We start from the raw sequence: 15,141 nt of genomic DNA, 5'->3' as shown, positions 1-15,141 counted from the left end.
TCACTACAGTTCTCCTTTAAAGGGAACCTTAAGGGCCCATTCACACTTGAGTGGGAATCGCACGATTCTCGCTCACGGCAAACCGCTAGCGGTTCTGCAAGAACCGCTACACAATGTAGCGAATGGCAGTGTTCTCACTGCCGCGGTTGCGGTTAGCGATAACCGCAACCGCGCTGCATGCAGCGGTTTGCCGGCGACGAGCGTTCCGCGATTTGTGATCGTGATTAGCGTGCAAAGCACGCTAATCGCGATCGCTCCAAAACCGCTGCAGTGTCCAGTGATTTTTCTGCGATAATCGCGGGAAAAATCACTCCCGCATGTTCTGCGGTTCTAAGTGTGAATGGGCCCTAACTGAGAGTGATATGGATGTTTCCTGTAAACAATACCAGTTGCCTGGCAGTCCAGCTGATCTTTGTGACTGCAATAGTGGCTGAATCACACCCTGAAACAAGCATGCAGCTAATCCAGTCTGACTTCAGTCAGAGCACCTGAACTGCATGCTTGTTCAGGGACTGTGGCTAAAAGTATTAGAGACACAGGATCAGCAGGCGATTCAGGCAACTGGTATTATTTTAAAAGGAAAAATCCATATCCTTCTCCGTTTAGGTTCCCTTTAAGGATTTGTAGTATAAAAGCCAACTCACATTGGCTGGGATTTGAACCTGGGTCTCACTGTATGGTGGGCAAGCACACTAACCACTATACCAACTGAAGCTGGCCTAAAATTTACTATTTATGCTCAATACAAGAGAAAAAGTAGACAAGACAAATAACATTTATATCACACTTTTCTCCGGGTGGACTCAAAGGACCAGAGCTGCAGCCACTAGGGCATGCTCTATAGGCAGTAGCAGTGTTAGGAAAAGAGAGATATGAATCTACCTGGCTATCTGGGGTTCTCTTTGGACAACTGTTGAACACAAAAGTGAAGGCCATGTCTGGCTAAATATCTGTAAGCAGTGGCTGCATGGTGTAATGGATAAGGGCGCTGCTTCTGACAAAGGAGACCAGAGTTCAAATCTCAGCTTTGTCTGTTCAGTAAACCAGCACCTATTCAGTAGGAGACCTTAGGCAAGTCTTCCTAACACTGCTATCTTGTCTAATTTTTCTCTTGACAACTGTTGAACACAAAAGAGAAGGCCATGTCTGGCTAAATATCTGTAAGCAGTGGCTGCATGGTGTAATGGATAAGGGCGCTGCCTCTGACAAAGGAGACCAGAGTTCAAATCTCAGCTCTGTCTGCTCAGTAAGTCAGCACCTATTCAGTAGGAGACCTTAGGCAAGTCTTCCTAACACTGCTATCTTGTCTAATTTTTCTCTTGACAACTGTTGAACACAAAAGAGAAGGCCATGTCTGGCTAAATATCTGTAAGCAGTGGCTGCATGGTGTAATGGATAAGGGCGCTGCCTCTGACAAAGGAGACCAGAGTTCAAATCTCAGCTCTGTCTGTTCAGTAAGCCAGCATCTATTCAGTAGGAGACATTAGGCAAGTCTTCCTAACACTGCTACTGCCTATAGAGCATGCCCTAGTGGCTGCAGCTCTGGTGCTTTGAGTCCGCCAGGAGAAAAGTGTGATATAAATGTTATTTGTCTTGTCTACTTTTTCTCTTGTATTGAGCATAAATGGTAAATTTTAGGCCAGCTTCATATGGTACAGTGGTTAGTGTGCTTGTCCACCACACAGTGAGACCCAGGTTCAAATCCCAGCCAATGTGAGTTGGCTTTTATGCTACAAATCCTTAAAGGGAACCTAAACGGAGAAAGATATGGATTTTTCCTTTTAAAATAATACCAGTTGCCTGAATCGCCTGCTGATCCTGTGTCTTTAATACTTTTAGCCACAGCCCCTGAACAAGCATGCAGATCAGGTGCTCTGACTGAAGTCAGACTGGATTAGCTGCGTGATTCAGCCACTATTGCAGTCACAAAGATCAGCTGGACTGCCAGGAAACTGGTATTGTTTACAGGAAACAGCCATATCACTCTCAGTTAAGGTTCCCTTTAAAGGAGAACTGTAGTGAAAGGTATATGGAGGCTACCATATTGATTTCCTTTTAAGCAATACCAGTTACCTGGCTATCCTGCAGATCCTCTGCCTCCAATACTTTTAGCCCTAGACCCTGAACAAGCATGCAGCAGATCTGGTGTTTGACATTTTCGTAAGATCTGACAAGATTAGCTGCATGCTTGTTTCTGGTGTGATTCACACTACTGCAGCCAAATAGATCAGCAGGGCTGCCAGGCAACTGGTATAGCTTAAAAGGAAATCAATATGGCAGCCTCCATATACCTCTCACTACAGTTCTCCTTTAAGCAACCTAATGGTTCTATTGCATTGAGCACAAATGGTACATTTTAAGCTAGCTTCACTTACTACTGTAGTGGTACAGTGCTTAGGGTGACTTGCCCACCACACAGTGAGATCTGGGTTTGATTCCCAGCTATGGTATGATGTATACTGGTTTTTAAAATAGTATAATTCCCTGGCAGAAGAGACCCTCCTACCTCTGGTAGGAGGGAGGAGGGAATAGGTAGAAGGGTAGTGAGCAATTAAAATCTCCCTAGCAGAGTGTGTACCAGCTGTCCCATAATTAATTAGTGTAGGCAGACAACTGAGTCAAATGGTATAAAGGACCTAGCTTGGAGGGTGGGTGGGTTCTCGAGCAGTGTGTTTGACAATAACATGTCTGGTGATATGGAGGGTCAAAATTTTGCTCAATAGAGCATTATGGGGCGAATCGAACTTTCGCAAAAGTTCGCCTGATGCAGGCGAACGCGAACCCCCAAAGTTCGCCTGGAACCGTTCGGCCCAACTCTACTGCTGAGGCTCTTCTGCCCCTGCTGCCTCCAGCATGTCTCGGCTGTTACAGGGACAGTGTGTGCTGCTGAGGCTCTGCACTTCTGCTATCCCAGCCATCTGCCCCTGCTGCCTCCAGCATGTCCCAGCTGTTACAGGCACAGTGTGTTCTGGTGAGGCTCTGCACTTCTGCTATCCCAGCCATCTGCCCCTGCTGCCTCCAGCATGTCCCGGCTGTTACAGGCACAGTGTGTGCTCCTGAGGCTCTGAACTTCTGCTATTCCAGCCATCTGTTATGGTGAAAGACCCCTTGTTGTGTCACACCTGTCCCCCCAGAGCTCTCCAGTCTTTACAGATGGGTCTTGTGTTCTCCCTGGCCTTGTGGCTGCTCTGCTGAGTTCCTCTGTACTCTATACCTACACAAGGGCACCACCCCACCCCCTGCAGTATCACCCATCACATTGTGGCCATACTGAAGGGTATCCCTGCTCCCTGCTGCTTCCTGTGACTCAGCTCTACAGTCCGGGTAGTGTGAAGGTCAGCAACGGCATCTGGTATTTGTGGCAGAAGCTTGTGGAGTGGATGGGGGTGAAGGGAGGTCACCCTCTGTTGGGATGGGGAACAAGCCTGTGTCTTCATGTCCCTCTCACCCCCTGCTCCACCCGGGGGAGGTCTCCTGGCTGCCCACAGGCTGCTCTGTCAGGTGCTCACAGGGAGCCATATACTGACATATAACCATGTTTGTATGACCACATTATATTACAACTAGTATTCCAGATTAAGCTGTCAGCTGCCTCTGCATAAGTACATGGATTGTCCATAGTCTTGTTAAAAACCAGGGATTCCTAGTTACATACTGCAGAAACTTGGTAACCTAATTAGCTGCTCATCAGCGTAATACTGTATCTGGCCAATCCTACACTAGCTGGCAGCATGCCTTTGTACTATGCCCAGAGATTAAAGGTCCACACCAACCTCCTGTCATGCCCTAAACCAGGGGTAGGGAACCTTGGCTCTCCAGCTGTTAAGGAACTACAAGTCCCACAATGCATTGCAGGATTCTGACAGCCACAGTCATGATTAATAAAGGCAAATGCATGCTGGGATTTGTAGTTTTATCACAGCTGGAGAGCCAAGGTTCCCTACCCCTGCCCTAAACAGTGCTGTCCAACTTTGTGGACTTGCTGTGGAGAGGGTGGAGCAGCAATGTAAAGGCTTCGGGCGGCAGCGAGAGGTGGGTGTGGCAGAAGTAGTGAGAGGAGTGATACAGCAAACAGACCGGCCACAGCATTACCTCTCATGGGCTGGATGCAGCCTGCGGGCCACCATTTGGAGAGCCCTGCCCTAACTGACAGTTGTTTGGTCTGAGCATGGAACATGGCACAGGTACAGAGGCAAGTAGAGGAGTAACCAGATAACTTTGTGCATTCAGCTCAAACCTCTTCATGTTTGCTGAATATAAAACAAAGACAGAGAGAGACAGAGAGAGGGAAATCTCCTTTCCTCAGATCAGTCTGAATGAATGAATGGGAGCTTCTGTGACGCCGTCGATATGACATATCAAATGCGTCATGGAGTTACGAACGCTAGTTTCTTCGCAAACCAACCAAACTGACATTTGTTGGTTTAAAATCCCCTTTTTTTCTCTTACTCTATGGCTGCTAACAAACCCTGGCTCTTTGGTAGCTTCTAATTACAAAATCTTTCACCTACATGGGACCGGGTGTTTCCTGGCCTTATGTGGCCCCCTAGAGAGTTTATAAGCTCATCCACCAGATGAAGGGTAGATATCAGTTGACAGAAGCTCATAAATGGCAGCTTTCTCCAGTCTGATCGGCCCCAGTCTCAGCAGGAGATCTGACACCTAGGCTGCTGCCTGAGCTTCAAAAAACTTCTGACCTTAGGAAAACCTTTCTGTGATCTCACAAATATGAAATCCATCTTTTGTCATAAAGATGACTTTCCAAATAGGCAACGGCCTTTAGAACCCGCTTATTATGAAATTCGGAACCAACCACACAATTGGATGTTTCTGAACTCAAGGTAAGCCCTGCCAAAGCAGAGATATGCATTTTGGGGTCACCGTTCACTCTAAACCACCCAAGTTTGATATCATTGTTATCGTTAAATTCTGATCAACCTGAAAATGTTATTAGATTTACCCTTACCTGTATGGTTTGAAGATTAGCACACCTATCATGACTCAGCCATATTTTGGTGTTCATGCGAGGGGCGGGTAGATCCCCTATTCCAAAGAGGTGTGTGATCCACGCCCCCTAACCCCTCCTTGCTGGACTGGGGGCTATAACCAGAGAGAGCCCAGAAAGCTCTGGGTCCTTTACTTTGAATCTGACGCCTAGGAACATCCTGGCAACCCGCAAGGACACGGGCCAAAACCTCCATCTTGGAACTTTTTCACAAAGGCCTAAGGCCGCATGGCAATCGGCCATTCTGGACTTTGATTGCCTCATGGACTACCAATAACGGTATTTGAACTGTATATTCGGACATTCTGTTTCTTTTCATCTCTTCTCTCTGTCAAATCAATCTGTTCTAAAATAAGCTGTGTGTATGTAGTTTAGAAATAAACTAACGATTTTTATCATTCAGTTGTGTGCCTTTTCTGGTCATCTGATTGCTGCTATAACGAAAATCAATTAACCCTTCGCACTCTCACATGCAAATGCTCAAACAAATGCATTCACAGATTCACTCATCCAGGCACAACTGTTCTCCCTACAGCTAAATTAAAAGCCGGGGTTTTAGTTCACAGAAGAATGCATTCTTATGCTTAGTCACCTATACTGCGTTGAAGTACCCAGGTAAACATAGGTGTCCTAACTCTGGCCCTGTAACATGCATAGTGCAGACATGCAAACACATTCATTGCATCAAACCTATCAATGGATTAGGAGCACACATCCTGACGTCCTCTCCTGGGACAGACAGTGCATCTTACCAATCGCACAAGGGAGCTAACGTTATGTGTCCATGTGCACCATGCGCATACACCAGCATAAGCTGTGTGCATGCTGACAAACATACAGGGGAAGGAGGGAGTGCACTGAATTAGACCCTAGCCACAGGGGTCAATGATAAGAATAAAAATACATATATCCAGGCACATCGCCTCTAGTTAGGACATTAAATAAATTATTAGGGAAAGGGAGGTGCTGAAGGGGGTGTGGCTAGAAACAGCAAAAATCAATTAACCCTTCGCACTCTCACATGCAAATGCTCAAACAATATATAGTATATGTGACTAAGCATAAGAATGCATTCTTCTGTGAACTAAAACCCCGGCTTTTAATTTAGCTGTAGGGAGAACAGTTGTGCCTGGATGAGTGAATCTGTGAATGCATTTGTTTGAGCATTTGCATGTGAGAGTGCGAAGGGTTAATTGATTTTTGCTGTTTCTAGCCACACCCCCTTCAGCACCTCCCTTTCCCTAATAATTTATTTAATGTCCTAACTAAAGGCGATGTGCTTGGATATATGTATTTTTATTTTTGCTGCTATAACGAGTCTGCCCTCTGAAGAGTCTGTCATACTACCGCATTGTTTTATGATTTGCTTATAATTGTTGATTTGCTAGCTAGGTTGCAAATAACCGTTTCTTCCTTCTAGGATTAGCTAGTACCAGATTTCCTGTGCGAAATCGATAACTTTAGTTTCTCGATTGTATCCAATCGAGATTGCATCATAAATGGACCCAGTAACCTTTCTTTAACGTCACATTGCTCACAGTCCATAAGCCGTCGGAAGTGACTATTCCCCGAACGGTGACTGGAGCATGTCGAACGTGATTGGGCTGGCTACCGTATTATGATAGCGGGAGTCTCTTTCCTCCCTACAGAACGCGAGAGAGTGGTGGCAGTGTATTTACCCGATTTCCAGCGCGAAATCGATATTTTTAGTTTACCGATTGTATATACAATCAGAATTGTACATGTATGGGCACCTCCAACCAATCGTAACCGTTTACTACGCACACAGTGAATTTGCCTCCAGCAGTCTCTAGTGCATGAGACCTGCATGGCAACAGTGGCCTAGTAATACGGGATTGGTGGATGTTTGTCCCATTACATATTGTCGGCAGCTGCGCGACCAATCTTTGTCAGTCTGTTCACCGTATTTCCTGCGCATGCTAACGGGAGCAGATTAGACGGGATTGGCACGCTCCGTCGCCTTTTCTTTCTTCCCTCTGACGATCCAGCAACTGGTCTCGTTGTCCGTCTGCGCCGTGCTTCCTGCGTACGCTAACGGGAGCAGATCTCGACGGGATCGCGGGGCTGGATTGTCACATTGGTTGGCAGTGGTGGTGATAGCACACCCCAAAACCAGGCATAGCCAGCTTTTGGGAAATCAGAGCGCAAAGATCTGACAAACTCAGTCTTTTCAACCAGAATAATAAGACAGTGGTCACTAAGTATCCTGTCTTGCAGAACCGAATTTCTAAGCACAAAACGGTACACATTGATAGCGAATAGATTGGTCTACATTTCCTAACCTTTTCTTTTGCTATATCCTACTCTTTCTTGTACTCTTCTCTTCTGAATGTCTGATTCAGTTCAGGTTCACCAGAATTGGTTTGTTCCTGACTTGCATGCCCTCTGCGAATCGCACAGCATTGCTGCTTGCAGCACAAACAAGGCTGAGCTGGTGGCATAACCCCAGAGATGGAATCCTTGTCGCCACCTTGCTTAATGCCTCTATTCGCTGCAATCCTGATACCCCCGGAGTGGTTGGCAAACCTGACCAGTGAGGATCTGCGCATATACCAGGAGCAGGAGGCAGAGGAGCTCCAGCGTGAAGCAGAGCACCAAGAGTGGCTGCGCCAGTTTGATCTCCAGGCCAAAGAGCGACGGCTCCAGCGTGAATTGGAGTTGGCCCAGCTAACCCAATCGAATCAGCACTCTTCACTATGTGTTTCGGTGGAGCGATGCGAACCTCTACCCGTGTCCCCCACAGCGGAACTTCCTGTCATGGAAGAGGACACAGAATGAGACTTTCCTGTATGCACCTCTGAGAGGGCGTACCATCAGGTTCCTGTACCGGACAGCCAGATAACCCTGGTGCTGGACAGTCACAGAACACTGTCCCAGGACTTGGAAGGAGGTAAGCCTACTGCATTCGCTCCTCCTGGTCCGGTGGGCTTTGTGCCACCGAAACCTGCAGCTGCTGCTATTGCTGCATCCCAGTCTGACACACCTGCCATTCGCACGTGTAATCTTTGTGGCTCGACTGGCCACCTACAGTTCTTCTGTCCCAAGAGGGAGAGAACGACCGTCCCTAGCCCGAAGATGGCTAGCAACCCTGATCCGTCACCTGCATCACCCTCTGCACTGCCTGTCAGCGTGTCAGAGATGCTCTACGGTTCCGGAAATCGTCGCAGTGCTCCCGTGGACAACCAGATCATCTTTTGCTCCGGTAGCAGATATTTCCTTGGTCTGTTCCGACTTTGCCACAGAGGAAGATATTCTCCCCCACAAGCTGCTCACCCTGACTGGAGTCAGGCCCAACCGACACAACCCTGTTATTCCAGGCCCCGAGAAGGCCGGATGGTGGGTGGGTTTTCCAGTGTGGGCTGTTGCTGAGTTTCCCTCTCCTCCTGTGCTTGGCACTGATCTAGGCACGCTTGTGTGCCCTTCGGAATTTTCTACTGATATGCAGGAGTTCCCAGCAGGACTCCCTGACCACCAGGTACTGTACAAGCCTTTGGGAAACCAGGGAGATGCCAACCCCTTACCTGCTATTGCTACTGTACCTAACGCCGCTGGGCGGGAGGTACCCTCAGATTTACATGTACCAGCAACTGACTGTCTTTTATCTCTTTCTGCACCTGTTATTGCTAATGAAATTGCATGTGTCAGTGATAATTGTGATAGAAACGCTGTACATTCTTTAGCCATTACATGCTCTATGGCCAGCTGCATGAACTCAAAACTGACAGCAGGGATTCCCTCTGACAATTCTGACTTTCAAGCGGGTGACACTCATGCTAAAAATGACATGACATGTTATGCAAATGCTCTTGATAATGTTGTGCATGTTTGTGAGAGTACGCTGGATGACGCTTTCAGTGTCACCGTTAGTCTGGACTCAGGACTATCTGGAGAAGTCTCGACTTCCCCTGATAGCTCTGATCCCCAGACCAATGTCAATATTGATGTGATTTTGATTTACCCAAAAGGTGATGTTTATTGTGGTGTACCTGTGCAAACAGTCACACACAGTACTGCTGGTAACCTGAGCTCAGAGCCTGCAGGCATTCCTGTCAGCTCTGACCCCAGAGAGTTTGGTTTTCAGCAGCTGACCTCAGATCGCTCTAGGCAGCTGGCTGAGATTTGTAGTCCCACCTCCGTGAGGATACTACAGAGAGACTCCAACCTGCAGGCGCTTAGTGGCCAGACAGCTAAGACGCCCGCAGTGGAAGCTCCACTACAGGTGTACAGGGAGAATAGTAACTACCCCAGTGAACCCATTCCCCATATAACTGACACCCCAGGTAAAAGCACGGTCCATGTGGATCTGTTGGAAGCCCAGTCAGACAGAACGCAGTTAGTTCTGGGAGAGCACGGCCAATTAGAACAGGAAGACACAGGTCCCCTGTCAGGCTTGATAGCTCCCACACGAGAATTGGCGGATGATGTGAAAGTCACCCCCCACCTCTCGTACTCCCAGAAGGCCTTGCTGAAGCGCACTGCGCCCCCACAGCGAAATCTTCGCAGCAACCCTGGGCATGATACAGCAGTTCACAGAAGGGACCCGGGGACTCCCAAGCCCTTATGGCAGATCCCCTACAGCGCCTCTCCGGAGGTGCAAGCAAAAGTAAAGATGAAGTATGAGGAGATGTTACAGATGGCTGTCCTCCGCAAATCCTCTAGCTCACAGACCACCAGGTTCTGTGAGGCCTATAGGATGCCGGACGACATCCCAAGAACCATTGCGTATCCCATGACTCCCCTCGGTGATCTGTTCGATTGGCTGGCATCCGCCAACTACCTAACGATCACAGATCGGAGCTACGGATACTGGCAGATTCCAACCGTGCCCGAGGCACGCCTGGAATCCACATGCACCCTGCCCTTGGACTTAAAAGCCTCGATGCGGATGTCTTTGGTAGGAGGAATGCCCCAGCCACCTTCCAACAGGCCTGGAACGACCTGTTGAAGGGCAAGCACGGTTGTACAGTCACATACCCGGATGAAATCCCTGTGTTCCACCCGACATGGGAGCAACACTGTGATCACTCGTCCCTGGTACTAGGACAGCTGTCGGCTGACAATCTGACCGTTGAACCAGACGCAGATCAGATTGTCATGACAGAGGTACAGGCCTCTCTGGGAACAGCGGGATACTATAGGACGTTTGCGAAGCCCTGTAGCCTCCTGGCTAAACCACTGACCAACCGGAAAAGGGCAACCCCCAAGGTCATGTGGAACACGGGCTTTCCCGCTGTAATGAGCCCAAGCAGCAAGTTGGTATTGCTTCAGTCAAGGTCCTGCTAACCTATCCTTCCCCAATCTTGGAAGGGGGAGAGATGTGAACGCCGTCGATATTATATATCGAATGCGTCATGGAGTTACGAACGCTAGTTTCTTCGCAAACCAACCAAACTGACATTTGTTGGTTTAAATTCCCCTTTTTTTTCTCTTACTCTATGGCTGCTAACAAACCCTGGCTCTTTGGTAGCTTCTAATTACAAAATCTTTCACCTACATGGGACCGGGTGTTTCCTGGCCTTATGTGGCCCCCTAGAGAGTTTATAAGCTCATCCATCAGATGAAGGGTAGATATCAGTTGACAGAAGCTCATAAATGGCAGCTTTCTCCAGTCTGATCGGCCCCAGTCTCAGCAGGAGATCTGACACCTAGGCTGCTGCCTGAGCTTCAAAAGACTTCTGACCTTAGGAAAACCTTTCTGTGATCTCACAAATATAAAAATCCATCTTTTGTCATAAAGATGACTTTCCAAATAGGCAACGGCCTTTAGAACCCGCTTATTATGAAATTCGGAACCAACCACACAATTGGATGTTTCTGAATTCAGGGTAGCACACCTATCATGACTCAGCCATATTTTGGTGTTCATGCGAGGGGCGGGTAGATCTCCTATTCCAAAGAGGTGTGTGATCCACGCCCCCTAACCCCTCCTTGCTGGACTGGGGGCTATAACCAGAGAGAGCCCAGAAAGCTCTGGGTCCTTTACTTTGAATCTGACGCCTAGGAACATCCTGGCAGCCCGCAAGGACACGGGCCAAAAACCTCCATCTTGGAACTTTTTCACAAAGGCCTAAGGCCGCATGGCAATCGGCCATTTTGGACTTTGATTGCCTCATGGACTACCAATAACGGTATTCGAACTGTATATTCGGACATTCTGTTTAATTTCATCTCTTCTCTCTGTCAAATCAATCTGTTCTAAAATAAGCTGTGTGTATGTAGTTTAGAAATAAACTAACGATTTTTATCGTTCAGTCGTGTGCCTTTTCTGGTCATCTGATTGCTGCTATAACGAAAATCAATTAACCCTTTGCACTCTCACATGCAAATGCTCAAACAAATGCATTCACAGATTCACTCATCCAGGCACAACTGTTATCCCTACAGCTAAATTAAAAGCCGGGGTTTTAGTTCACAGAAGAATGCATTCTTATGCTTAGTCACCTATACTGCGTAGAAGTACCCAGGTAAACATAGGTGTCCTAACTCTGGCCCTGTAACATGCATAGTGCAGACATGCAAACACATTCATTTTTACCCTTACCTGTATGGTTTGAAGATTAGCACACCTATCATGACTCATTGTTCATGCGAGGGACGGGTAGATCTCCTATTCCAAAGAGGTGTGTGATCCACGCCCCCTAACCCCTCCTTGCTGGAGTGGGGGCTATAACCAGAGAGAGCCCAGAAAGCTCTGGGTCTTTTACTTTGAATCTGACGCCTAGGAACATCCTGGCAGCCTGCAAGGACACGGGCCAAAACCTCCATCTTGGAACTGTTTCACAAAGGTCTAAGGCCGCATGGCAATCGGCCATTCTGGACTTTGATTGCCTCATGGACTACCAATAACGGTATTTGAACTGTATATTCGGACATTCTATTTCTTTTAATCTCTTCTCTGTCTCAAATCAATCTGTTCTAAAATAAGCTGTGTGTATGTAGTTTAGAAATAAACTAAGGATTTTTATCGTTCAGTCGTGTGCCTTTTCTGGACATCTGATTGCTGCCATAACGAGTCTGCCCTCTGAAGAGTCAGTCATACTACCGCATTGTTTTATGATTTGCTTATAATTGTTGATTTGCTAGCTAGGTTGCAAATAACCGTTTCTTCCTTCTAGAATTAGCTAGTACCAGATTTCCTGTGCGAAATCAATAACGTTAGTTTCTCGATTGTATCCAATCGAGATTGCATCATAAATGGACCCAGTAACCTTTCTTTAACGTCACATTGCTCACAGTCCATTAGCCGTCGGAAGTGACTATTCCCCGAACGGTGACTGAAGCATGTCGAACGTGATTGGGCTGGCTACCGTATTATGATAGCGGGAGTCTCTTTCCTCCCTACAGAACGCGAGAGAGTGGTGGCAGTGTATTTACCCGATTTCCAGTGCGAAATCGATATTTTTAGTTTACCGATTGTATATACAATCAGAATTGAACATGTATGGGCACCTCCAACCAATCGTAACCGTTTACTACGCACACAGTGAATTTGCCTCCAGCAGTCTCTAGTGCATGAGACCTGCATGGCAACAGTGGCCTAGTAATACGGGATTGGTGGATGTTTGTCCCATTACATATTGTCGGCAGCTGCGCGACCAATCTTTGTCAGTCTGTTCACCGTACTTCCTGCGTATGCTAACGGGAGCAGATTAGACGGGATTGGCACGCTCTGTCGCCTTTTCTTTCTTCCCTCTGACGATCCAGCAACAGGTCTCGTTGTCCGACTGCGCCCGTACTTCCTGCGTACGCTAACGGGAGCAGATCTCGACGGGATCGCGGGGCTGGATTGTCACATTCTAACATCCCCACATCTGCAGCTCACAGCAGGTAAAATCCCACCTGCCTGAAATATGGAGCTTCTAGAGGTTTTGGGGACTAATAATCATCCCTGCAGCCCATTATAGAACTGGGGTATTTCTGATTTATTCAGCGCCCCCTGTTGTGTCCTCCATGAATAGGTCTGTGTGAGATCTCTGATGTGACCCCAAATGTGATTTATGCTGCCACCATTTCCCTCACTCTGCTCATCACTCCTCACTTGAGTAAATTCTCTTCTGCATAGAATATGAGATATCTGTCTGAAGGATGGCCAAGACATTTCCTGCAATCAGCACAAGTGTCAGACGGGACACCTAGAACATTTCCCACACTCAGTAAATGAAAAAAGGCCTCTCTTTTTTTTAGCAACTGTATTTTTATTTTTACATTTTTCACTTTACATTAAACAAAGCTCCTTCAGAAAAAGACCACAAAAGAAAAGCTTCAGCACTTGCTGTCAATACACATCATATGTAGACTATGCATTCGGTAATGCAGAAAACAACTGATTTTACAAATCACCTTGCCAGATGCAAACTCACTAAACCTGTTACTGCACCGAAAAGTAAAATTACCGACTAGTGAGGAAAACTACTGACTTGTGCGGTAATGTAAATAAATTGTAATTCACAAAGATTAAAGCATTTGGTAAAACAAGTAAAATTGTTTAACATTAACATACAGCTCTGACCAGCCAGTAACTCACAATCGCCATGTGGGAAGATTTTCAGGTGTAGCAGACAGCCAATAGGGAGAGCCACACAGTCCTGCTTCTCACCCCATTTGATCCGATACTCTGCAACGTGGGACTTCAGGGCGGCAGAGGAAGAAACATTTCAAAAGGCTTTTCTGAGCTCACTGTAGTGGAAGTATGCATATCGAAAAGGGATGCCGGGGATGCATTGGACAGAAAAGACCCCGACTCAGTTTCCCTCCTGACCTACTCCACAGCTGGGGAGACTTGCCGAGCAGGGCTTAGTGAATTGAAGCATGACTTTAATTATGAAACTTCTACCGCATTTGAGAAATTTTAGTGGATTTGGAAAAAGAAGTGTAGTACGCCTTCTTAACTACTTATTGCACCAGGTGCAGTATATTTACGTCCTGGAAAACTTCACTTGAAGTTCCAGGGCCACAAATAGTCGTCTTCAGCTGCAGGCAGCCACCGCGGGTTCCCACGTGTGTACTCCTTACTGCCCGTTAGCAGGGAGATGAATGAATGGAAACTGCAGGCCGGTTTTGCCAGGGGGGGTGGGGGGGTGAAGCTTCAGACATCTAATGGTTTATGGGCAGACAGGTGAGTATTAAACCTAGCACTCATCTTAACCTTAATATTAACCTTAATGTTTTACCTTTTTAAACAATGGTATTCTTCAGGAGTGTAGAGAGCACACTGGAGAAGCTCCATGGGACTCAGGGGGTAGAGCAAGGGGATTGGTCACTCTTGTACAATGGGCAGGGAGGAGGTGGAATCTAGGAAGCAGGGGCCCCAGGAAATTTTCACAGGGGTCCCCCAAGGTTTGAAGTTACGCCCCTGCCTTGCATGTATATTTCATGTGGCTTGGAACTTTATAAAGTAATGCATGCAGCGTGTCATACGTAGTCTGGATACCTCTATCTGAGACGTGAGGGGTCATAGGCCGTGGATGGGTGTTACAAAGCTGGTGTGGTTGAGTCATTAGCAGCATCTAAGGGGTTTTCCCCAAGTCACCTAACAAAGGCCTGATTAGAGGGTGATATGCTTAAACAGACAGAAGGTGAGCAGACATATTAATGCAAAAAATATTTGCTAATATAGACACAAGTGTGTTTTGGAAAGGGGGGGCAAGGTCCTCGACCTGGTGAATAACTATAAATAGATATGCAATAAGAATATTAGGCGTAGACAAATGACTGGCGTGTGAGACCAAAAAGTATATGCAAAAAAAACTCACTTTATTGAACCAATGTCAAAACAATAAAAACAAATAAAAGCAAGGCAGGACCATGCCCAGCCCAAACGCCCCTAATATAATGTGATAATTGCCATAAGCCCCCCAATAAGGCAATATAAACTGCACAATAAAATTGTTTATGCGGTTAGCGTATAGAGAATATTGCGTATGCCTGCTGAGGGGCAGCGATACAATATTAACAGCATCCAAATAATTAGGTAATGCAAATAAGTAAAGACTGGTGCTGCACTGTCACAGCTCCACAGGAGCAAACGCAATTGAAATGAACTGATTAGATAATAATCAAACAATGCCTCCTGAACTAAGCATCCATAATAGGTGCAAAAAGTTAGACTACTAATA

General features: G+C 46.8%; 1 protein-coding gene across 1 annotated transcript in view; it reads right to left on the bottom strand.

The window, feature by feature from the left end:
• LOC137537118 (uncharacterized) overlaps positions 1-15,141 on the bottom strand; it is a 105,498-nt gene that overhangs the window by 71,741 nt on the left and 18,616 nt on the right. The window contains exons 10-11 of the mRNA XM_068259252.1: positions 13,065-13,127; positions 4,189-4,250 (exon numbers count right to left, since the gene is read on the bottom strand). Of these exons, the coding sequence (XP_068115353.1) occupies positions 4,189-4,250; positions 13,065-13,127 (125 nt within the window). The remainder of the gene's footprint in view (positions 1-4,188; positions 4,251-13,064; positions 13,128-15,141) is intronic.

Source organism: Hyperolius riggenbachi, chromosome 10, assembly GCF_040937935.1.
Source record: "Hyperolius riggenbachi isolate aHypRig1 chromosome 10, aHypRig1.pri, whole genome shotgun sequence".
Taxonomy (NCBI): Eukaryota; Metazoa; Chordata; class Amphibia; order Anura; family Hyperoliidae; genus Hyperolius; species Hyperolius riggenbachi.
The sequence above is the reverse complement of the archived record's forward strand: the minus strand, read 5'-3'. Positions and strand labels throughout refer to the sequence as shown.